Below are 24,242 nucleotides of genomic sequence, written 5' to 3'. Positions count from 1 at the left end.
ACATGACATCGTCATTGTTTTTTGTAGAAAGATAAATGATAAAACTATGAACTAAGGATTTTTTTTTCTTATTTATTTTCCCCTAGTGGTTTAATTTTTCCAAAAATATTTTTTTACTGATTTTAGTAGTCGCTTGCATATTGTTTTCTCTTTATTTCTATTCTTTTATTTTTCCACTTATTCACTTTCCCAAGGAAAGAACAGAAGTTCTTGTCAACAATATTTAATTATTTGATTTTTTTCGTCAAGAAATAAATGAAAGAAAAAGAAAAGGGAGAGGTGGGATGCTCTACAAGGAACGGGAAAAACTGGTGGGAGAAAGAAACTTGATCGTTATACTTAAAAAAAAGGAAAAAGGAAAAAGAAAAAGAAAAAGAAAAGAGAAAGGTAGAGTACTCTACAAGGAACGGGAAAAACTGGTGGGAGAAAGAAACTTGATCGTTATACTTAAAAAAAAGGAAAAAGGAAAAAGAAAAAGAAAAAGAAAAGAGAAAGGTAAAGTACTCTACAAGGAACGGTAAAAACTGGAGGGAGAAAGAAAAAAGAAAAGAAAGGAAGGATAGCCAAGGAGGAAAAAAAAATAGTAGTGTTACACTTAATAGAGGTAAGGTCCATTAACACACGTGGATCATATTTTTATTAGATAGATAGTACAAATAATGGTACAAATAGATGATACAAATTTATGTTAGCATTTGTACTGTATTGTCTACTCTCTTCTAGTGTGGATCTTTTCCAAAATATCTTTCCCATGCGAGAAAATGATGCCCATCGGCACTCTGCAAAACAGAAATGATGTAAGAGGTATCGTAACAATGAAACCCCTCATAATCGTACGTGATTGACAATATTGAGGTATTCATTAACAATATTGAGGTATTCATTAGCTACAATGTCTCTTGACAACATTTGAGGTGAGGAAGATGTTAGATGCATTGTAACACAATTTTGTCACGTGGGGAAGACATTTTGGACGATACCAAACTAGCTAGTTTGCCTGAGGTTATGAAGCATGGATATCATATTGCACCGTTTTGTGTTTCGGAAGTTCGATCAAATGAAAGGAGCCCATATTCTTCAAAACTCTTTCATAAAAGTAACTACTACAAACAATGTTTTCCAATAGATGTTTGAAAATCACTCTTTGCTCCTTAGTAGTCATTTTGACCTAATTTGCCTATGAAATTAACTGTTTGTGTTACATTTTTCCCTCCACCATCAAATCCAACTAAAATCTGTTAAATTTGATGATGTAGCACATGTGATGTTCACTTTACAAGAGACAAAAATTTGTACCAAAGAGTGGGCCAAGGTTAGTATGACAAATCAGGGATGTTGTAGGAGGTGTCTTATGTGTATGGGTTCGCACAGAAGAATGGTCCGTTGCCGAACCCAGAATTCTCACACAAGACGTCAGCAAATTTAACATATTTTTTGATAGACTTAACAGTGGGACGCAAAGCAAGACGTTAAAAATAAATTCAGGAGCAATTCAAGATAAAATGACTCTTAAGTGGTAAAGGGATCCAAACTACAGAATGCATATGAAGTTCTTCAAAGTCTCAAAACTCCCCAAATATTTCCTACGTAGTTTCTTCGGGGACATACGATAAAATTCGAACGATTCATCTAATTCCTATGTAGTTGGCAACCAATTAAATGAAGTGATACTCCGTAAAGCCAGGCATCTTCCTCACAGGCAATGAAGGTTAAAACCTTTGGTTCCCAACCCCGAGAGAAACAGAAATATAAACTTTGGGGGAAAATAATCATAAAATTGCATCAGAAAAAAACAGTTACTATGAACGCAAGGATAAGAATCCGGAAAGCAAGGTACAAAGCTGTTTAAGAAGTATCACTACCACATTGAAAGGCAAACATTTCATCTGATAGATAGAAATTGCAGGATGCCTTTCTTCTCTATGTAAACAAGTGAAAATGTGATATCAATGTATAAACCATTTTTTCTCTTCGTTTTCCCTTTTTATGCTACACACCTTCATTGTCAATTTCTACAGATGGACCTACCAGAAAGTTGGAAGCGTTCTTGAGTTCAATCAACCTCGTGAGAAAGCAGTGAAATTCATATGATAGCAGGTGGGATTGCATGGGAATGGACAGTCAATTTGCTTTACTGCATTTCGACCGAAGTACCAGTCGCCCACAGACTCTGCAATTGTCTATCAAAGTTCAAACCAGTCAGATAACAAGTTCAGTATGAAAAATGACAGAAAACCATTTTTTTTCAAACAAAAAAGACAGATTTTGATGCTGTAATGCCAAACTCGTGGTATTTAGGTACTCAGTTGCATGAACAGAAACATTTATAAGAATACAACATATATATACATATACATATACATGTATATTTCGAAAACCTCAAGGAAAGTGAGCAAACAAGCAAAGGGGAGGAAGATCCTTATACTTTCATCCTGTCTCCAGTCTCCGTATTTTCATTGCTAAATCTTTTTCTGGAAAGCAAAGTACAAAAGATTTCCACGGGATACATGACATCACAAAGAACAATTACTACATTGAAAGCACATAGAACATCATATTAAAAAGTGTTTCTCTCCTCTATATAAAAAACTTGTAACATGATGGCAAGTATAAACTGTTATTCCATTTTCTTCACACCTTGTCTCTATTTTCTTTTCGTGTTTGATAGATACCTTCCTTCTCAATGTCTACAGGGATAGGAGCATAAACAATAGGGGAAGATTTCCGCCAGGAAGTAAAGATTTAAAGTTGGGAATAATCCACTAGAAAGTTGGAAGTTTTCATGAGTTCAATAAAAAAAATGTCATAGAGCAGTGAGATTTATGTGATAGCAGGTCGGATGGCATGGAAATGGGCAGTCAGTTTGCTTTACCGCATTCTGACTAAAGTACCAAGCACCCACAGACTCCGCAATTGTCTATGAAAGTTCAAATCAGTCAGAAAGGTAGTTTAAAAATGACAGAAAACCATTTGTTTTCCAATAAGGGAATGAGATGATTAAAATTTCCACACCTTATTGTTTATTCGTGGAGAAGTGGGTGAATGCCATGTCTCGGTTATCCACGTCTGGCAATGAATATAACATGAATTTATAAACATTCCTCCTTCCGTATTTTTTTGGAATTCAGTCAGTGCTTTCAGCATAGAATCACGGAAACCTGTATGAAATAAGTTCATACATTAATCTGCCACAATATTCTGTTTATATTTACACTTCTTTATAGAACGAATTGCAAGGACCTATCTGTGGAATCTATTTTTCGATTGACAAGCCTGCAGCTAGTGAAGCTACAAAATACATGTAAGATGAACCAATACTATAATCCCCTAGTTTGACAATGTACATCTGTGAAGTTAACATTAGTAATGCCCACTGTTGCAATTTGCAACTGTAAAAGATGCTGGTTCATGGTCCACAGACTCTAGGATTCTTAGGGTAACATTTTTCATAGGTTACTTTAAATGCAATGTGATGAGAAGACTCAAAACTTCCTGCTCATCACAACATGCAGCGTGCAAATATGCTGGTTTATAGTCCACAATAGATGGTTACGATCAACCACCTGAATTAACAGTTATCAGATCATTGGGATGTAGCACATGAAGAGTGGGTCACAAGCATGCTTAGCTACATAGAGTCAGAACAGCATTATGTGTATGTGATTTTCCTGGACAGTCAGGCAATATATAATTTGGTTTTCTCAAATTTAATTACCATGTAGTGTTTTAAGCTGGCTGGGATTGCAATTGTGAATGTTCAGTTTACACTTTCTCCAATAGCCATGTGGATCTGCTGCTTCAGGTATCAAGATATGTTGTACCTAATGTCATAAAAATGATAAAAGAATGCAAATCAATTTCTGATAACAAGTAAATGAAGCTTGGGTTCTGAAGAAAATTACCTGCCAAAAATCATAAGCTGGGTTGACGAGAAACACTGGGGTATTAATGTGTTTAATAACTTCTTCAGGAAAGAGACACTGGTGTAGAAGTTCACAACAAAAAATGGGGGCTTTTTGTTATGAATCATAACTGAGCAGAACAATAAGCTATAAAATTTGACTATTTGGCACCATATAGAGGAAAAGAACAACTACCTTAGCTGGTTCCATCCTCGAAAGACAATCCTTGTGCAAACTTTTTGATAAACCCTGATAGCACGACAGAAAAATAAGCAAGAGAAAGCAATGAAGGTACTGTTTAATGACTAATGTCCTAAAGCTTCCCGCTAAAGATTTAATTTTCATTAAGTGATATAGACCAATATGAATGAAACCCTTTCTCATATATGATGTGTCAGACTCACAAAAAAGAACAAGCAGATGGACCCATATAAATTAAAAACATATCGACTAGTTTTTACATCTCATAATCAAATGGTGGATCCTGCAGATCTGACAGAATTTGATAGAATTAAGTTTCTACAAAAAACATAGAATGATAAAAAAATATAAAGATTACATAAGCTAGTAATAGTAAAGATCAAAGCTAACCTGAAGGATGGCAACATCATTATAGAAAGACCTCATCGTCCAATGCTGGAGAACATCTTCCCTGAAATGTAGGAAACAGAAAATGGCTCAAAACTTTCCCTCTTTCTCTCTCTACATCTCCTATTTCTTTATGAATTCACAATCCTGAGCATAGAGGATGCATTAGATAGGAAAAAAGGGAAAAGCATCGTACATGCAAAACAATTTAAAAAATCCTACTGTTACTTGATAGGAAAAATTTCAATCATTTTAGAAAAATGTGGTACACAGGTGTTCCATTTTGAAAGGTCTCATATTCTGAGGTATGAAAATGAGAGAGTAGAATCAGGCAGCACCATCATTTTATGAAATTTATGATTTAGGAGATATTATATGATCCTGGAAGGTACACAAAGAAATATGATCCTTGTACAATCCTAGAAAGATTTCATCCTGAACAGGTTCACTAAAAGATGTAGGTGCCGAAGGCACTAGTACGCAAAAAACATACTCATCAAGGAAAAAATCTGCATCAGCAAGACATTTGACAGTTGCATCCTTAGGCAGAAGATGTCGAAAGTCATCACAATGTATAAGAGTCGCTAACCCACCGGCAGAGCATCCTGAAAGAAGCGCCTGTAAGAGTGCCACTCATACGTATTAGCAGAAATAGACCACTCATTGTAATAACCTCGATGAGTAGCTTTCAATTAGTTCATGGTGGAAAACAATACTTTTCTTGCGGAGAATGGTATTACAATTGCTGGACCAATCATATCATTATAATATTAATGAAACCAGATCTTAGAACGAGAGTGAAAAAGACATCTTGTATAGTCATAATCATCGATACATGCATAGAAAATTTCTGATGTTTAAAAGCTGTGAACTGCAGTTCATATTATTCAAATAGAGTTTAACCGAAGTAACCACGAGATACCTGTTTCACTTTTGACAAGCCAATAGACAAGAGTTCATCCATAACTGCTTCCCAGATGAGCTGGCCCCTAAAAAAAGGTCCTGATCCATTCTATGAAATAGAAGAACAGCCAATGTTAAACTAAAAGCTTACATTCTTCCGTTTATAAAATTAAAACAAGGCAGCAAAATCTCCAAACACAGTGCACCTTAGGCTCATTTTCCGGGTGGCCAGCGAAGGACACGCCATCACAGTATCTGATTTTGACCTTGTTCCAGTTAAAGAATTCTAGAGAATGCTCCAAACAATGAATTGAATCACATCAATTAGATGGCCAACAACTTAGATTGAGCTGGAATTACAAAACGAAGCATTACGGGAATAAAAATAGCAGCCAAAGAAAATCAAGCTTACCAGGATTTTGTGATGGATGAGAGCTCAAAATCCCAGAAAAGGGAACTCGACGATCCATGTAATTAGAAGACCCTAGTAGAGTACCTTTGCGCCAAGAACACGATTCAATCGAATTGCACCAACCTCCACCCTACATTTTCGATTTTTGAACCAAACCCATCACACAATTTTCCTTTCTAAACATAAAAATCTACTAGCATATGCAAATTCACTGAAATTGAATGGAACAATATGTATTCGACCTGTAAAAAAAGGCACAGGGATAGAATTTTGACCTCAATGTGAAGCAGCCAATTGTTGGCGCCGGATCCGAATCCCTTCCTGAAATGGTAGCCAGGGGCAGTCCCGTCCAAACAAACTGCAAAACCAAAATTCAAACAATTAGGGCGGGGAGAGAGAGGGAGAGAGAGAGAGAGAGATTGGAAAGTAGAGGGGATGGGATTGAGTACGGGCGCCTCTATCTTTGGCGTTGCGCAGCAAGGTCAAGTCGACGAAATCGAAGGTGGCGGCGTTGGGAAGAAACGGGCGGGAGATTTCGGAGTCTGGTTCGTCGCGCCAAGAGTTGGAGAGGAGAGTGAGAGCGAAGGCGATAACGGTAAATCCGACGGCGGCGATTGCCCAGTCCTTTTTGGCCCATCTTCGCCACCATAGCAGGCTGCGAAGCCTGGGATTCGCCACTGGCCCCACCATCAATTGACTGACTGCCTCCGGTGCTCTGCTCACGCAGTCAAACGGACACTGAAAAACTAACTGCCAGTTTTCATTAAGACAAGAAGCTTTATTTTGTTTTTTTTTGTTTTTGGTTTTTAGTTTTTTAATTTTACTTTAATTTTTTTGTTTTTTTTTTTTGTTTTTTGCTTTTCTGGCAGGAAACAATGTTTTATAGAATAAATCCATAGAATGAGGCATTATTATCAACAACCAAAAAAAAAAAAAAAAAGAAAAGGTAGGACATTATTTTCAGACCAAAAAGAAGGATAGCATTATTTTGAAGCAGAAAAAATGTGTTGCATACTAAAAAAAATTTTAGACTCTCGACACATGAGTGACAACTAGTCGCTAATTCACATGAGACGATTATTAATGAGCACTTAATATAAAAAATAGCGCTCTTTTGCCTTAGCTCATGGAATAGATAGAGGTCTTGTAGCTCAAGAAACTAGTTTTAGAATTTTGGGTTCTGTATTTGTGATTCAATGATCCAAATATAACGAGTAAAATTAATACAAGATTAAATTGTTACTGACAGTCCAAAAAAGGTCACATAATAGAAAAAACTAGACACTTTTTGGTTACAAAAATGACGTACATTATCGTCTTTTTATACATAGCTACATCACTAAGCTGTAGCAAAATGGTCTCTAGCCTTTGAAGGTAAAAAACAAAGTTTCCTCCTCCATGTAAAAAGAAGTGACAGCAGCTATATACTGTGTTAAATTTTCTCTACACACCCTCTTTCTCAATATCTACAGGGATAGGATCGTGCTCGGAGTCTGGACGAGGAGGGTAGAATTTTCACTAGGGTGAACTGAGTCTCCAAAGATCTACAGTTCGGAATAACAGTTGAAAAGTTGAAAGCGTTTCTTGAGTTCAATCAACCTCGAGTGAAATTCACATTGTAGCAGGTCGGATTGCATGGAAACGGGCAGTCTATTAGCTTCGCTGCACTTCGATTGAAGTACCAGTCCCCCACAGACTCTGCAATTGTCTATTCGGAATAGCAAAGCTCAAAACAGTCAGATGCCACAGAAAACCAAGAAACAAATGAAAGAAAAACAGATTTTGATTTGATAACACTAAGCAGCTTAAGCTCATGGTATTTATGCTTTCATCTGTCTCACAGAGAAATATACGGCTGGGATGATAGAACTTCCGTCACCATGTTTGAGTTAACAAGAAATCTCCATATGATAACGGCATTCAAATACAAATGATAAAACTGTCCTCACCTTGTTGTTTATCCTTAAAGATTTCGGCGAATTCCATATCTCAGTCATCAATGTCTGGCAATGAATAAAGCAAGAACTTATAAACATTCCTCCTTCCTTATTTTTCTCGAAATCATTCAACGCCTTCAGCAGAGATCCCCTGAAACCTGTACAAAATGAATCGAGTTAATTTTGCCACGGTATTTTGTTTACAGCTATTCTTCGTTATACAACCAATTAGTGTCCGATGAATGAATCATATTTTCCATAAAGGAGGCCTCGAGCTAGTGATGCTGCAGGTAATGCCCGCTGATTGCATTTGCAATTGGTAGAAAGACAGTAAGAATCCTAGTTTCAATGTAATATAACATGAAGACCCTGAACAAAAATCTACCTTTTGACTAACGACAGTGGTATATACATACCTAGAAGTATTTCAACCTGGGTAGAATTGCAATTATAAATGTTCAGTCTGCACTTTTCCCAGTAGCTATGTGGATCAGATGCTTTAGGTATCAAGATATTTTGTATCTAATAATCATCACATACGAAAAAAGAGAAAAGGGATGTAAGTCAAATTCAGATGATAAGCAAATGAAGCTTTGACTTCTGAGGAAGCTTACTTGCCAAAAATCATAAGCTGATTGAACGAGGAACACGGGGGTTTTGATGTTTTTAACAATTTCTTCAGGAAAGATACACTACATAAAAGTTCACAACAAATGATTGGGGCTGTGTTAAAAACCATAACCTAGAGGAAAAATAAGAACATCCCAAATTTAACCATTGGTACCATATAAAAAAGAAGAAAATAAAATCTACCCTATCTGGTTCCATTCTTGCAACACAATCCTTGTTCAAACTTTTCGCTAACCCCTGACACAGCGTGAATAAGAAAATCAGTATGACATGCCAGAGTCTAAAATAAGAATTAACAGATGTACCATATTAAAGATTGAAAATTATATTGACACATGATGTTACACCTCATATTCATTCCATCCGTCAAACCCAACAACCCTACACTATCACCTAGGTAGTAACTAAAGTTATACCCAAAAACTAGGATAAGTATCACCAAGAAAGGGATTGTATAAGCTAGTATCGTCAATGTTAGAGCATAACCTGAAGGTTGACAACATCACGAAAGAGAGATCTCACGGTAGGATTGTGGAGAACATCTTTCCTGAAATGTACGAAACAGAATGTAGGTATGTGATCACTTGTAAGAGCACAGATGATGCTTTAAGAAAAAGGGCTTTATACACGTAGAACAAGTAGTTAGTAAGACCTTGCAAGAATTTCAACATTCCTAGTGTAGCTTGAGAGGGAGAATTGCAAATTTGATAGAAAAGAGAATGGTTCAAAGGTGTTCGATTGTGATAGGTCTTATTTCCTAATGTATGAACTAGGAACAGTAGAATAAGGAAACAGCAAAGATAAGAACGAAATTATGGCCCTCGAAGAGTTCACATGTGAAAATATATGATCCTAGAAAAACTTCATGCCAAGCAGATTAGCTAAAAGATGTTGGTGCAGAAGGAACTGGTATGCATAAAACATACTCATCAAGAAAAAAACCCGCATCGCCTAGACATTTGACAGTGGCATCCTTAGGCAAAAGATGTCGAAATTCATCACAATGTATAAGAGCTGCCAACCCACCGGAAGAGCATCCCGAAAGAAGGGCCTGTAAGATTGTTATTCACACACATTATTGCTTCCCAAAAGAAGGGCCCAAAAGACTGGCCTGTAAGATTGATACCTGTTCCGCTTTTGATAAGCCAAATGACAAGAGTTCATCCATAATTGCTTCCCAGATGAGCCGGCCCCTAAAGAAAAGTTCCATTCCATTCTATACCATTGAAGAGCAATAAAAACTCCATTAATAAAATTACTACTGATTCTCAAACAAGGCAGAAAATCTCCAAACATAACTTACCTTCAACTCATTATCAGGGTGACCGGCTATAAATGCGCCATCACAATACTGTATTCTGACTCGGTTCCAGTTAAAGAATCCTAGAGAATGCTCCAAAATTGGAATTGAATCACATCAGTTAACAGTTTAACTTGACATTGAGTTAAAACTACAAATAATTAAGCATTATGGTGATCGTACATATACGAAGCAACTGAGCAGAATATAATTACCAGGATTATGGTCAGGGTAAGGGCTTAAAATCCCAGTAAAGTGAACTCGACGTCCCATATGTTTGGAAGATCCTAAATGCATATGTTTACGCAAAATACATGATTCTATTGTGTTGCACCAACCTCCACCCTACATTTCAACATTTCAACCTAATAAATCCATTACACATAGTTTTTTCATCTTAATAAACAAACCAACTAGAACATGTAAATGCAATGAAATTGAACAAAACAATTGCAAGAAATATGCACAAACAGAACTGGTTACAAAATTTTAAAGAAATAATTAATTGGGAAACATAACGCATGTAACACTAAGGTTTAGGGCATTTTATTGTCTGTTTAGTATCCGTCCAATTCCAGTTTCGATTAAAAGTTCATAACCAGTTATCTCTGCGCCTTTCCAACAACATAAGAATTTTGAAATGTTAAGACCTCAATGAAAAGTAGCCAATTTTTGGCGCCGGATCCAAATCCCTTTTGAAAATGGTAGCCAGGCAAACTTCCATCTAAACAAACTGCAAAACCATAAATTAAACAAGAGGGTAATCAAATCAAGGAGAAATTAATTAGGAGCTGAAACACATGGTAATTAAAATTTGATTAGCAAAGGGTTACGGTGCAGTACGGGCGCCTCTATCTTTGGCGCTGTGCAACAATGTCAGGTCGATCAAATCGGAGGTGGTGATGCGATGAAATGCGTTCGCGGTGTTGGACTCCGGCTCGGAACTCCGATAGTAGGAGGCGACAGAGAAAGCGAAGACGAAGACGAAGACGGCGAATCCGACGGCGGCGATTGCCCAGCCACGCTTGGCCCACTGCATCCACCACAGCGGGCCGCGAAGCCCAGAAATATTCGCCATAGAATTTGACCCGACTCTCTCCACCACCATGGCTCGTCAGTGTTTGAGGTTCGAGGTTGCAGAGAGACGTAACTTCCATGGCTTGCATTTCAAGCTACCTCCGATTTCCGTGGCTTTCAACTTGTGACCTTGCTAGCTCGTGGCGCGTGAACAACGGAAGATCACTGTTGAGCACGGTCAACCAAACACATAATACCCTTCATATTTTTAAAGCTAAAATCAATTATCTCGTTACAAAGTGTTTTTAAAATAATTTTTAAAACACTTTTAGTAAAATTGATTTTGATTTTCAAAAACATTTTAAATGTTTTTTAGAAAAAACACCAGATTTGTGCTTATTGTAGGAATCAGTTCTAGTATTTTTTTCAAGATCTATTTGGATTTTTACTACGAATAGATATCAAAACATTTTCACCAAAAACATCTTCAGTCATTTTAGAAATACTTCCAAACGAACAATGTTAGCCAACGTGAATTACTTTGCTTGGTTTGGGTAGTGGCTCAATGTGTTATAGATCGGTTGATCTACCCTTGGGCAATGTGTCTTCTCTTCTTGGGTTTTCTATTACGGCATTTGGGGTATTTTTGTTCACCACCACTAACTATGGTGATACTCATCTTCACCTAAGAACCTGACACGTGTCCTTATACTTAACAAGTTTACTAGGGGTTAGAAAATGTAACACATGGCAACCAATAAGGTATATAATAAACATACACGAAAGTTAATGTAGTTGAGCAAAAATGCACCCTTATTTAAAAGGAATGAGGTTTGACCAAAAAATTTAGAAGGAATGAGACTTTGAATTATTTTAATTCTTGAGTTCCCTTGTTTACTAAAATATGGATATGAGAATCATTTTACTCGTTAACTTTTTGTTAGGTTTACTTACACATAAAGGATCGGAAAAATACAACTTTTTCCATCGTTATCAAATACCTAAAAATCAAGAATCAAATCGACTAGAGAGAATTGTTCTGATTCCCTTTCCTTCTCGCATTTTTAAACCCTCTTATTCATTCATTTTCTCATTTTCGCTTAAGTAAACATTAGTAAGGCTACTTAGACACATTGCTTAGTGCAAGTCGGTCCCACATGAAGTGGTAGAGCCCATTGCTACTAGATATTATCGATCATGTGATCAATTTTACGTGTCTACATTCGCGTTATTGTTTCGAATGTTAAAAACTATTGAGCAAACAGCCTGGATTTCCGCATTAACGTGGGATGGAAACAATAAAAATATGATTCAAATTCATATGGGTAAGGAAAAACAAAGCTTTTCATTCATTCCTATAAATGAATTCAGTTTATACAATGCTGCAATGGATACTCAACCGAGTTTCAAAAACAAGAAGGAAAAGTAAAGCATGGATCACAAGTACGCTACATCGGCATCGCCGATCAGATTAGTATGAAGGTTTTGAATTTCTATGGACCTGAACAGGTTTTTTGGAATCTATGGGTGAATCTAGCTAGCACCTACCATATAAACCGTTGAGTCCCTGGCTCATGGGACCAATGGAATGGTCGATACAAGAACATCATCATTGTGAAGACGTTAACGATTATGTACAGGACCCCCATGACGAGCCAAGTTCGATAATCATCAGTATGGGAATGTAGGATCAAGAAAAAGAATGGAATAGTATAATATCTAAACTCAATCAGCGGTGCGGGAACCAAAACTGCAGCAGTAGCCAAGAAAAATGCCAGCACCCAGATCTTCCTCTGAAATTTCCCTGCCGAAGTGAAACAGAAACAAGTCTTAGGGGCAAAAACACAAGGAGGATTGACACGTATGATGACCAAGAGCTGTATACCGACCCAATCTAGTGACGATGGAAAGCCATGAATAAACATAAAGTGGGACTAGAAGGAACTTCATTGACCAATGAGCTTTGATGACTTTCCGCCAAAGATAAAAAGGGTAATGCCGATTGTCAGCCAGAAGATAGGGATGAGTTATGCTGCAGCAGTCAAGAAATTACATCATGATTTGTAACATTAAGGTTATGAATGAATGTCTATGCTGCATTGGACGTGAAAACAGCACAGGAAACATTCACCGTTCTTGGAATTGGAGAAAACGTTAAAACAAACACTTGAAAAGTTGCTTTTCTCAAATATCAATTGAAAAATTGACCTCCATATCAGCTGACCTATTTCCTCGTCCATAAATTGAATGCAATTATTATTCTAAAAGCATTGAGCTCAAATGTTAAATAGGCCTGACCTGAAAAAATGGACAGCGATGAAGCCAGCACTGAGTGCCAAAGACATCTGAAAGAAGGTTAGGAACTTATTCTTCCACATTGACCGGAACAAATCTACAACTTGTCTCAAACTAAAGAGTGTAGGAGCCATAGCAAGGGCAGAAAATAGACCAAAATACAAGATCTGTGAAAAATGCGGAGAAACTGCATGAGCATCTTTTGCACCTGCAACATTTGGACATGGTATGAGACAACAGAAGTAAAGGCAACTTCATAAACCACAATGTGTAACACAAATCAACAACAGAAGGATGAGTCATACCCAGAACCACACTCCCATTCCACCGAACAAAGGCAATAAAGGCTGCTAATACTAGAATAAAAGGGCTAAAAGAAAACAATAGTTCCAACTTCATGTACCATAATTTTGGAAAGATGGCCTCAATTTCATCAAGAAAACCTGCAATAGAATGCCATCTGCTATAAGCTTTGAGAATTAAAAAATCCACTGCATGGTGTGAGCAATTGTGTTTGCAAGAGGACAAACCTAATTTGCAAGTTTGAAAAGAAACTTTTCTAGTCGAGATTAAATGTGTTCCCGTATCCACTGAAGTGCTGGCCTTCCGCTTTCTCAAGTTTGCGCCTAACATAACAGTGTTTGAAGGAGTTGGCTGACCTTTTATCCTAATTGTGTCGTCTACATCTATCTTATCTTTATGGTCAGCCATTGTAATATTTATAACCTCGCTGCAACAAACAAAAAGCATCCATATAATATTTGTTTGCCGAATAACAACTGCCACAGCACCAAGCTGCATTACCAACATCAAACAAAGTTACCACTTGACAAAACATATACGCGTAGCACATGTGTGCTTGCATCAAAATCATACAATGACATATGGAAGAGACTTAAGCCTTTACCAATGCACTAAACCAGTAATTCTTCTTCAAACACGCAAGATGCATAGCGAGCACTGCCACAAGCGACACAACATCTGTATAATAGAGAAAAGTGAAGAACCAATGAAGCGGGTACATGGCTAGCACCACCGTGTAAAGTGTTGCTTTTCTTTCATCAAGAGCCGGTCTCAAGTGAATGATTATCTCATACACAAGAATGCTGCAAAATACCACCAAAACACCATTGACAGAGCGAAGAATCGCTGTGGAGCAGCCTTCAGAAAACGACAGGGCTGCTTTTACCAATGACATGCCTGGAAACAAATACGCAACATGAGCTAGTGAAAGATAGTACCTGCAAAAGTTTAGCGTTGCACATGTTAGATTCCCTGCTAAATACTGTGATACAACATGATTCTTAAGTTCTCAATCAAAAGTTCAAAACATATCAAAGCCAATTAATTTGCCAAAAGTAATTAAAACCCGTCTTTCGCATTTACAAATCAGCTGGCGGAATACAAAGTTCAAAGCAAATTAACAACAAAAAAGTAAAAAATTCAGAAATTCAGAAATGGTAAAGAACATACAGGCCAGGAGGAGTGGTGATCATGGGATCCCAGCTTCTGAAATTGCCATTACAGTACTGTTGAGCTTGAGGTACATGGAATATCTCATCCTACAGATCGTAAATTTATTTACCAATTCCTCAAAACAAAATTCACACAACCCAAAAATCTAAATACAAAAAATTCCCATTGAATTGAATCGACGAAAGTTGCTGCCTTGGGGGGATTACCATGTAGGGCTCGGGAACAATGTGATTGACGAGGATGGAGATGGGAATTATCCACAGGCTCACAATCGTGGCCACGGCAATCCTACCCATGTTTCTCTGCTGTTACAGGATCAAATCCAAAGGGTCTGTTTGGTTCCATGGATAAGGCAATGGAAAGTGTGGCCCAGCATCCCGAGCTGTGGTATCAACTGGGACCAGCACTACTGAATCCCAAATTTCTATTGGCTGATCGTCGGAAGAAGGTCTGGTTAGGGTTCGGCAGGCGAGAGTGTTCCCGTCGACGTCTTAACAAGTCCTTCCTGCTAGTCCAATTTTGATTTACCCCCACATTGCAAAGCCCTAATTGTAAACAAATTGGGGGTTATCGACAGTTGCTTAAAAACCATATACATTTTATTAAAAAAAACAATTTATATATATATAATACATAAATTATTGGTATTATTGGCCGCGCATGGAAGCAGTCAAGCTTTCATTCATTCGATTCACAACATACACTGGAGCACAATAAAATTATTGGGCAACTGAAAGTAAAATGTTTTCAACCATCAAATTAAAAAAAAAAAAGATGTTTTTATTTTACTTTGAGTTTGAGAATGACTTTCACATTTATGTTTACTTCTCGCACACCTTCTCAATTTTCAGAATCGAATAAATTGAAGATTATTAATGGTCAAAAATTACCAACGTGTGTGGAATGTAAAAATTAAATGAGTATGTGAATACTGAATAGCACTATCCTTTCTTTTTGGTCAATCGTTTGAGAATGACTTAGCATTGGACTTTTTCTTTTAACCTTGTACACTCCTGTTTAATTATAACCATTTATTCCAACTGATTTATTCGAGGGGTGTATTTTTGAGGTATTTTAATTCTTTTAATTAATCTAGAGGTATTCAATCAGGATTTTAAGTAATTCTCTGAAATTCAAGGTGTATTTAATTAGAATTTTAAGATAGTTTATTAAAATCCTTAGAAATCTGGATATATTCAATTAGGATTTTAAAGAAGTTTATAACATCCCAGATGTATTCAATTAGAAATTGATTTTAAATAATTTAAGAAAGTTAAGGAATTAGAGGGAATTTGAGAGATTTTGTAATGTATTTTAAGCATCCACAAATCTCACCTCTTCCCATGCGATTTCGAAGGAATTGAATCAAAATTTTATATAGAATATCTACAAATCAATACTCCATAAAAATCCATGAATTTATAAATCCATTAGTCTCTCAACGTCTCAATTGAATACACCCCCTTAATTTAATAGTCATAAATAAATAATGCTAATAAAACGTGTGAAAATCTATTTTCCAAATGCTCAACCTGGAAACTCTTACCACTGATTGGTCTTTATTTTTCATTGTAACTAAAAATATGTCAATTTGCTGTTAGCATATGTTGTTCATATTTCCCTTTTATTTTTGGAACATCATTATAATTTCCATCGAATGAATTGAAGAATACCAATAATAACCATCATTTGCACGTCAGAAATTTCATGGGCAGGAAAATATTAGATGAACCAGAATCAACATTCTACCAAAAAAAGATGCAGAGGGATTAGTAAATGATCACTGTGAATAAAAACATATTCAGAAAAATTACAAATAATCCAGCGGTAAACCTACAAACTCATATAGTCCAGACATTTAGGTAATATAAAGCGAAATAACAGCAAAACCAGAGAACAAGAATGCAAGCAGCATTTTCCTTCCATGATCATCCCTCCGCCTATCCTTGATTGTTCTCAGAAGCATTTCCTGTGCACGATTGAGGGACCGGATTCATCGTACTCAGCTTTCGCAATCCACATCTGCACCCAAATGAATTCGGATTTCTAGTAAGAATCTTTTGACAGAGCAGTATGCACAGGAAAACAAAGTAAATGTATTAAGAAACAAACCTGCTGGAATGTACTGAGGGAAGCTAAGATGGAGCCTCCGATCCAGACACTGTACTTTCTCTCTGGTGGGGCAACCACCTTGATCTTCATGCTGCTTGGGGCCAATGCAGTAATTTCCTTGCTCATTCTGTCAGCAATTCCCGGGAACATGGTCGAACCACCACTAAGAACAATGTTGCCATACAAATCCTTCCTGATATCAACATCGCATTTCATTATGGAATTGTACGTGGTCTCATGAATACCAGCAGCCTCCATTCCGATCATTTGCAACGTTACTTAGAGTCGCAAAAGTTTTTTCCCAAAAACCTTCCGCGCTATATTACTGAGAATTTGCGATGGTTGTGTGCCCTGTCGGAAATAGAGGGTCGCAAAAGAGTATCTTTCTTGTGTGATTTTAGAAGATGAAAAAAAAAAATGTTAGAGATAATAAAAGAAATATAAAACCTTGTTAAGTCGATTGACTTGGCATCGAAGCCCTTAATTTTTCGAAATGGTTCATCAAAGTTCCTCTGAACTATCAAAGAGTGGAGCTTCTTGAAATTCTGATAAAATACTTATGTTAACTAGGGAGAATGAGGAGGCTAGGGGTTGAAAGGACAAATTAAGGGGTCGAGTTGTCCAAGAGTGAACTAGATGCTAGCTGCTAGATGTTAAATATTTTTTAGGTCGAATCGTCAAATTGTGCTCACCAAAGGTTACTTTCTTTATTTGGAGTAAGTACCCAAAAGTTAAAATAAAGAGGTAGTATTCAGGATCGGTCTTGTCTTTTCCCACCAAGTCTTATTCTCATAAAATTGTGCTCACCAAAGGTGATTTTCTCGACAGGGCACGTGTCTCCACAATTGACTTCACCATTGACATTGCAAATCGGTGCTTAGGCATAGTTAAGCGGAGGTCTTTAAAATAGTGTTTATGGATCCATGAGATGCTCATGCATCATTGACCTTAGATCATTTTGAGGGATTATGCAAACCAAGTAGATAAAATTATAATATAAACAGAGTTGTCTCATGAGAACATTTATGTAGACTAGAGAAACTAAGAAGGCACAATTTTATTATTCGAATTTTTCTTTTGTTTGGTGTTGAACAAAAGAAAAAAAAATGGTGCAATTTTAGTGATCTATTGAATATATCCATTCACATTGAGGTAGGGAATGTTTTCTACTTGGGTGAATATATAGGTTTGTCTACTCATTTGCCTGTCCTCTTGGAGGATGAAATTGCCCATGTGGCTAGGCAAACTTACTTCTTTGCATAATTCAAAACTTGTGGTATTTAGGAAGTTAAAAATAAATTTGAAGCATAATATATCTAAAGCGTAATATCAAATGTTGTGGTGGTTGTAAACCCCTTGGACGATATAGAAATCATTGACTTGTCATGAGGAATACATCCTCATTTGATAGACATTCATCATCCCATTTCCACAGAATTGCAACTTCTCGTAAAGGTTAATTAGGAGAAGTACTTTCTCTTAAGCTAATTTGGAGACTTTCCTCGATAAATCTTATCATTAAATTTACATTAAGTGTCAAAGTGGTATATAGATTCGTACTTGATGCCCATAACTAGATTTTACATACTAGAGAAATTGATTTAACGTTGAATGATTTGTTCAAGATAAATGGCTTTTCCTTTTTCATACATTCATTATACCATTTCTAGAGAGGTGTAACTTCTATTGGATTGTCTTATCTAAGATACATCACTTACAGAGTTGTAACTTTTATTGGATTGTCTTATCTAATACACATCACTTACAAAAAGGTTATAACTTTTATCATATTGATGAGTCAATATATTCCCATATATTACCCTATAAAAGGATATACTTTTGAAGATTTTTGATACTTTCCTTTGTAATTCCATTACAGATGACAGCATAATCTATTTTGATGGAAAAGTGGCGAAACGGGGAATTTTTGAGAAATTCCTAATGGAGCATATTCTCAAGGCATTGCAACTAATTGCATCAAAATCTTAGCCTTAGATTCCAAGACCTTTTGTCATGTTGATTGAAAGAGTGTACATGTGCAGTACTAGACAAATTGACCTTTCGGGCTTGTTTGGGTCATAAGTCATTGAAGACAACTTTTCTACGAACTTAGAAGAGGCCATGTTTAGTCCTCGTCCAGATTATAGCTTTGCCAAAAAAAAAATTAATGAACACTATCATGTCATATTTATATATCACCTCCAACCGAAGAGGGCTATTTTTTTAGCCCACTCAATAATTTATTATTTTTTTAAGTTTGTTCTTTACCTTTATTAGTCAATTGAATTAAACTACTATATTTATAAATGAGTAACTCTTCATATTTCTTATCTTTATGTAATCCTTCTAATTTTTCGAAATGCTATGTTTGTTTTGCTTCAAAAAAAATAAAATATTTCAGATAGGAATTTAAAGAATGTGAAGAATTGAAATAAAATGAAGTAACATAGTTTGAAGGGGTGAAAATGATTTGAGAATTGACTTAGATATTTATAAAAAGAAATTAGATTTTTATTTTTTTTAAATTTCGTCTTAAAAAACAAAATTAAAAAATTCAAATCTAATGACTAGCTGACATCAGTTAGCATGTATGTTGCTGACAGCTGGCTATCTAGCTAGCTTCAAATGCCTAACCTAATGGTCATGGGCTAGAGTTTGGCCCAATGGGTCCCTTTTTTCTTTGGTCTGGACCTCCCTTGGATCCACTAGAGATAGTTTTTTCTTCATTTCAAGCTATAAACGAGCCTATAGCCCTATGACATGATTCATTGGAGATGACCTTAAATTCTCTAGTTTTTGAAATATTCCTACTGGACAGCCAAAGAGAAGAAGAAAAAAAAGTAGTGCTACACTTATGATTTAAAGGGGTAAGGTCTATCAAAAGGAAGTAGATTCCATTCTTATTAAACCGATTGTACAAATAATGTTACAAATAGTTAGAATGTTATGTTTGAGAAAAAAGGGCGAGGTCACTTACACAGAGCCCCATATCGACAGAAGGGGAGAAAATGTAGGATTGGCACTGGCCTGCTCACGTCCCCAAATCGAACCCACTCGCGTCGACGAAGACCCATCTACTCAGCCACCACCGGCCATGGCTGCGATCTTAGCCCGGAAATTTCTCCAGGCTCTCCGTGTCAGACAGCTCGTGATTTTTTTCCTCTGCCTTAACTCCCCTTTTTTTATCCTCCGTTTGGATTCCGAGAAAATCCGGAAAAATTGAATACCATGTTTGAATTTGGTTGCTAATGGTGAATATACCGAATCAGCTAGCCCACGCTGCATATCAACAAATTACAGGACCACAGCGCTTTCTTTTTCTTTATGTGTAGAAATTTAGATTAGAATGCTGGTTTTAATGGACTATAATTAGGGATTTTGGTCGATATTGTGGATAACTTTTCGTGTTGATGTGTTGTTAGTTGGCACTTATGAGCTTGTTTTGTAATTGCTTTATGTTTCTCGTCTGATCAGATGTTTCTGACTTTGGCATATGTATTGTATGTACATATATTGTTGGATTCCTGTTTGAATCTGTTCAATGCAAGTAGGAAAGGAAACGGACTCCTTCTCGTTCGGTTCCATGATTGGTATTACTTGGAGTGATTGAATTTGGATCCTATTTAGCAAAAAAAAAAAAAAAAAAAAAAAACATAGTGATGAAATATTATAGGACCAATCTTTGGTTAGGAAGTTCCTCTAGACCTGCACTCAGAAGAATTGCAACTTAGTTTTGTATTGGTCGAGAGTATATAGTATTAGTCGATTTCTCAATGGAACTGCTGAGGGGAGTCTTTGGATTGCTGCTTAAACCTTCATTACGACTGTAACAGACATCGAAACTCACATAAAGAGCTTTCTCTATTACAATTGTGGTACAATTGAACCTGACAGGTATTCTTGTGTTTTGCTAATGTTGAGGAAAGTAGATGACGTTTAAATTCTTTAAATTTGAAAAATAGCTGAATATATAATTATGTTGAATTAAAAATCTAGTTACTAGTTATTTCCACCGTAGTAATATCCTGTGTGTTGAAATGCGTCGAGAACTTAGAGACAATACTTTTTAATCTGGCAGCCCTGATTGCAAAGACTTCAACTTTTTCGTGGGACTTGACAGTTTGGTCTGAGATGGGTAAGCCGGAAAATTGGTAGATGTTGCCGCCCAAGCCATAAGTTCTTCTCCATAAACCTTAGCTTGCGGAATATGTGTAGTGCTTGACGAGCCACTTTCGCCACCAGTAGTTCCAGTCTTGTAAGCAAGTGCAATGCCCTGCGTGATGAAGAGCATCCTATCTAGTGGCTCCCCCTCTCGAATAATATAGGTACCATCAGCATAGCTAACTGGCTCAAGATGTTTCATGATTTTTTCCAACACTTGTCTGTCTATGTTTTCAAGCCCTGGCAACTGGGGTTAATTCATACATGTAATTAGAAACTTAAGAATACATCGATAAGAACTCAAAGGGGAGTTCATGCTCCTATCTATATAATAGCTTGAATTCGTTAACTAGACTACTCGAAAAACCATCTACTGCCACAAGTTTATATAGAGTTATGTACATGGAGATATTGAGAGAGATAGGACATTACTTTCCGTAGTGTAGCCAAGAAGAGATACCGCTTCATATGTTTCTTAAGTTCCAAAGGAAGTAACGAGAAGATATTCGCCGCAGGATTATCTTCGTCCACTTCAAGTGCTTCTCTTACTAAGTCCCAAATCTCATCTTGTATTTCGCTACGGAGTCTATATTCAGATACCATGAACTTTATTTGTGGACATATGACTGATTTCCGCTGCGATATCTTGGATGTTTTGCTAATTGCCTGCATAAATATCTACTCCACAACACGGAGGTTTGACATTGAGTTTATTGAATCCTGAAATTTACATGCATATATGTAGAAACTACTCAAAAGAAAACCAGATACACAATATATAATTCATCACCGACCTGCACATGTCCAAGCAGATACATGAATAGTAGCAGGCCACTGATGGAAATAAAAATTACAAATACGCTTTCCCATGCATAGGTACTAGAGTTGAGGTTTGAAGCAAAAGAACTGCAGAATTCATTGGAGTAATATATTAAAACAATATTTGAAAAGGGGCAACTCATTGGACGGCTTGCGTGACTGAATCTTGATAGTCAAACACGGGCACATTCCGTGTACCGGTATGGTAAAAAAATTCATGTGCATGACGCAATATCTAAGAATAAAAATACTTAGGTCGGACAAACCTCAGATTTCGTAATCCCCATGAGAAACACATCAAGAGTTTGTGAGGAAAATCTGTTGTTCCCACTATGCCAGACTGGAGAGTGTCAATGAATATGCCAAAATCGTATGCCATTGGATTTGGTGGATTTGTTGGACATAAATCATTTAGAAGTGTGACGTTTCTGAAAGGAGTATTATCACATTGTAAAGTACTTAAGTTGCATCCATTTTCACTTCGACAAGCAGAGATCCAACAATCTATCTCTCGCTGAGCAGAAAAAAAGTACCAAAATGCCCCAAGTACCTAACAAACCAAGAACTACATTTGTAACTCAACGATATTTACAAGCAACTTAGGGAGTAGTTAAAATAAACTAAGATAAGACAATAACTTACATGACTAGCAAGGATGTACATGATGAAATTTAATACACCTGGAATCCATATTTGCTTTCTCCTAGCAAGTTCCTTGCTACGTTCACGTGTTTCCTTGTTAAAGTCCTTACATACTCTGTACATTGGATAAGCTCGTGGAACATATTGCAATAGAATAAGTGAGTTCAAAAACTTCATTCTATTCAAAGATCTTGAGTTCCTCGTTGTTGGAAGGAAAATTAGAATTACGATCTGTACACAAATGCAAACCAATAGCTAGACTTAAAGTGTTGTGTGACAGAATCAGCAAAATCAAATTATCCTAATTCCTAATATATGACTTAAGAGATTACGAAAAATAATTTACCTAAGAAAAGTAACTGACTTACTTGTGGAATAGGAAGAACAGCTAAAATGTTTTGTATTAGGGATTTACGTAGTACGAAAAACTCATCAGCAGTTAGGAGATCTTCCATAATGCTCAATTTGCACCACGTAGGCAACACAAAATAGATGATTTGAAGTAGATAAACGAGATCTGTAAATGCTCTCAAAACAATAGCTATTTTTTTTAATTTTTCGTCCAACGCGAGACACTTGATATTTTCATTGATGATGGGAACGTACAAGAACAAAGGGTCCACAAGCATCGGGCCAAAATAAATCATGATGACGAACAAACATCCTATCCCAAACAATATAGATTGTATAGCACGTTGTATTGAATTTCTATCGCATTGTATTGACCACGTTGATCTATTTCCTCCATCTCTCTTGCCATACTTCCCTTTTGCAAGCTCTAAAAAATTTTCACCTGACAAGCTGAAAAATTAATACACAAGAATTAAACATGAAATTCATTTATTCGATTTGTTTATTCCTATTTCGAACAACCATAATGATCTGATGCAAAAATCCTTTGTTTTAATTTTAAAAGAAAACTAAAATATGTTAGATATTAAAAGAAATATGAAACCTTGCAAGGTCGATTGAACTGTCATCGGAGCTCTCCGTTTGTGGAACTGGCTCATCGGATTTCCTCATAACTTAAGTTTACTAAGTTACGATGCGTAGAAGATCCTCTGAGCTATCAAAGACTCGAATGAGGAGCTTCTTGAAGTTACAACAAAGTACATATGCTAACTACAACCACTTCATGATGGAGAATAAGTAGGCTAGGAGTTGAATGGACAAGTTAAGGGGTCGGATCCTAGAAGAGTGAACTAGAAGTGTGATAACCCATATTTGCGTTTTAATTATTTGACTCAACTACATGACATCGTCATTGTTTTTTGTAGAAAGATAAATGATGAAACTATGAACTAAGGATTTTTTTTTTTCTTATTTATTTTCCCCTCATGGTTTAATTTTTTCAAAAATATTTTTTTTTACTGATTTTAGTAGTCGCGTGCATATTGTTTTCTCTTTATTTCTATTCTTTTCTTTTCCACTTATTCACTTTACCAAGGAAAGAACAGAAGTTCTTGTCAACAATATTTAATTATTTGATTGTTTTTCGTCAAGAAATAAATGAAAGAAAAAGAAAAGGGAGAGGTGGGATGCTCTAGAAGGAACGGGAAAAACTGGTGGGAGAAAGAAACTTGATCTTTATACTTAAAAAAAAAAAAGGAAAAATGAAAAAGAAAAAGAAAAAGAAAAGAGAAAGGTAGAGTACTCTACAAGGAACGGTAAAAACTGGAGGGAGACAGAAAAAAGAAAAGAAAGGAAGGATAGCCAAGGAGGAAAAAAAATAGTAGTGCTACACTTAATAGAGATAAGGTCCATTAACACACGTGGATCATATTTTTATTAGATAGATAGTACAAATAATGGTACAAATAGATGATACAGATTTATGTTAGCATTTGTACTGTATTGTCTACTCTCTTCTAGTGTGGATCTTTTCCAAAATATCTTTCCCATGTGAGAAAATGATGCCCATCGGCACTCTGCGAACCTGAAATGATAAGAGGTATCGTAACAATGAAACCCCTTATAATCGTACGTAATTGATGAAAGTGAGGGTTTTTATTAGCTACGATGTCTTGACAACATTTGAGGTGAGGAAG

At 36.3% G+C, this 24,242-nt stretch overlaps 5 protein-coding genes and 1 long non-coding RNA gene across 9 annotated transcripts; 1 reads left to right on the top strand and 5 right to left on the bottom strand.

Annotated features, from left to right (window-relative positions):
- Window positions 1-1,777: 1,777 nt before the first annotated feature.
- On the bottom strand, window positions 1,778-6,577 carry LOC148697537 (pectin acetylesterase 5-like). Of its 2 annotated transcripts, none has more exons than XM_088692630.1 (12): window positions 6,255-6,574; window positions 6,081-6,163; window positions 5,806-5,935; window positions 5,600-5,679; window positions 5,413-5,502; window positions 4,984-5,108; window positions 4,494-4,554; window positions 4,098-4,151; window positions 3,903-3,980; window positions 3,716-3,821; window positions 3,013-3,158; window positions 1,778-2,180 (listed from the first exon to the last, which is right to left on the bottom strand). In XM_088692630.1, the coding sequence occupies exons 1-12, from the start codon at window positions 6,493-6,495 to the stop codon at window positions 2,058-2,060; spliced, it is 1,317 nt and encodes a 438-aa protein (XP_088548756.1). In that variant the 5' UTR covers window positions 6,496-6,574; the 3' UTR covers window positions 1,778-2,057. The 2 variants fall into 2 exon arrangements, with proteins under 2 accessions (XP_088548756.1, XP_088548757.1); XM_088692631.1 differs by lacking the exon at window positions 1,778-2,180 and adding an exon at window positions 2,214-2,917 and having other exon boundaries at window positions 6,255-6,577.
- A 436-nt stretch (window positions 6,578-7,013) lies between these two features.
- On the bottom strand, window positions 7,014-10,865 carry LOC148697536 (pectin acetylesterase 5-like). The gene is made up of 12 exons (XM_088692006.1): window positions 10,516-10,865; window positions 10,323-10,405; window positions 9,888-10,017; window positions 9,676-9,755; window positions 9,499-9,588; window positions 9,299-9,423; window positions 8,859-8,919; window positions 8,556-8,609; window positions 8,357-8,434; window positions 8,159-8,264; window positions 7,755-7,900; window positions 7,014-7,513 (listed from the first exon to the last, which is right to left on the bottom strand). Exons 1-12 carry the CDS (start codon window positions 10,778-10,780, stop codon window positions 7,400-7,402), a joined length of 1,332 nt encoding a protein of 443 aa, XP_088548132.1. The 5' UTR covers window positions 10,781-10,865; the 3' UTR covers window positions 7,014-7,399.
- A 1,150-nt stretch (window positions 10,866-12,015) lies between these two features.
- LOC148697535 (dol-P-Glc:Glc(2)Man(9)GlcNAc(2)-PP-Dol alpha-1,2-glucosyltransferase-like) lies at window positions 12,016-15,014 on the bottom strand. 2 transcript variants are annotated; one of them, XM_088692629.1, is made up of 8 exons: window positions 14,667-15,012; window positions 14,458-14,546; window positions 13,892-14,225; window positions 13,515-13,779; window positions 13,290-13,427; window positions 12,988-13,192; window positions 12,579-12,721; window positions 12,016-12,493 (listed from the first exon to the last, which is right to left on the bottom strand). In XM_088692629.1, the coding sequence occupies exons 1-8, from the start codon at window positions 14,754-14,756 to the stop codon at window positions 12,234-12,236; spliced, it is 1,524 nt and encodes a 507-aa protein (XP_088548755.1). In that variant the 5' UTR covers window positions 14,757-15,012; the 3' UTR covers window positions 12,016-12,233. The 2 variants fall into 2 exon arrangements, with proteins under 2 accessions (XP_088548755.1, XP_088548754.1); XM_088692628.1 differs by having other exon boundaries at window positions 13,290-13,779; window positions 14,667-15,014.
- A 1,215-nt stretch (window positions 15,015-16,229) lies between these two features.
- Window positions 16,230-16,839, bottom strand: LOC137722604 (actin). Its single transcript, XM_088692634.1, has 2 exons — window positions 16,573-16,839; window positions 16,230-16,482 (listed from the first exon to the last, which is right to left on the bottom strand). Exons 1-2 carry the CDS (start codon window positions 16,837-16,839, stop codon window positions 16,417-16,419), a joined length of 333 nt encoding a protein of 110 aa, XP_088548760.1. The 3' UTR covers window positions 16,230-16,416.
- A 2,574-nt stretch (window positions 16,840-19,413) lies between these two features.
- LOC148697534 (uncharacterized) lies at window positions 19,414-20,168 on the top strand. The gene is made up of 2 exons (XR_015961668.1): window positions 19,414-19,720; window positions 19,842-20,168. It is a non-coding gene; the product is annotated as an uncharacterized LOC148697534 (long non-coding RNA).
- Window positions 20,169-20,372: 204 nt separating this feature from the next.
- Window positions 20,373-23,451, bottom strand: LOC137723154 (cyclic nucleotide-gated ion channel 1-like). 2 transcript variants are annotated; one of them, XM_088692632.1, is made up of 7 exons: window positions 23,150-23,451; window positions 22,563-22,995; window positions 22,195-22,425; window positions 21,819-22,102; window positions 21,528-21,639; window positions 21,166-21,411; window positions 20,373-20,980 (listed from the first exon to the last, which is right to left on the bottom strand). In XM_088692632.1, the coding sequence occupies exons 1-7, from the start codon at window positions 23,215-23,217 to the stop codon at window positions 20,639-20,641; spliced, it is 1,716 nt and encodes a 571-aa protein (XP_088548758.1). In that variant the 5' UTR covers window positions 23,218-23,451; the 3' UTR covers window positions 20,373-20,638. The 2 variants fall into 2 exon arrangements, with proteins under 2 accessions (XP_088548758.1, XP_088548759.1); XM_088692633.1 differs by having other exon boundaries at window positions 22,563-22,987; window positions 23,150-23,315.
- Window positions 23,452-24,242: the final 791 nt, after the last annotated feature.

Source organism: Pyrus communis, chromosome 4, assembly GCF_041283825.1.
Source record: "Pyrus communis isolate YQ-2024b chromosome 4, ASM4128382v1, whole genome shotgun sequence".
Classification (NCBI taxonomy): Eukaryota; Viridiplantae; Streptophyta; class Magnoliopsida; order Rosales; family Rosaceae; genus Pyrus; species Pyrus communis.
Note: the sequence above shows the minus strand (reverse complement) of the source record. Positions and strands in the feature narration are given on the sequence as shown.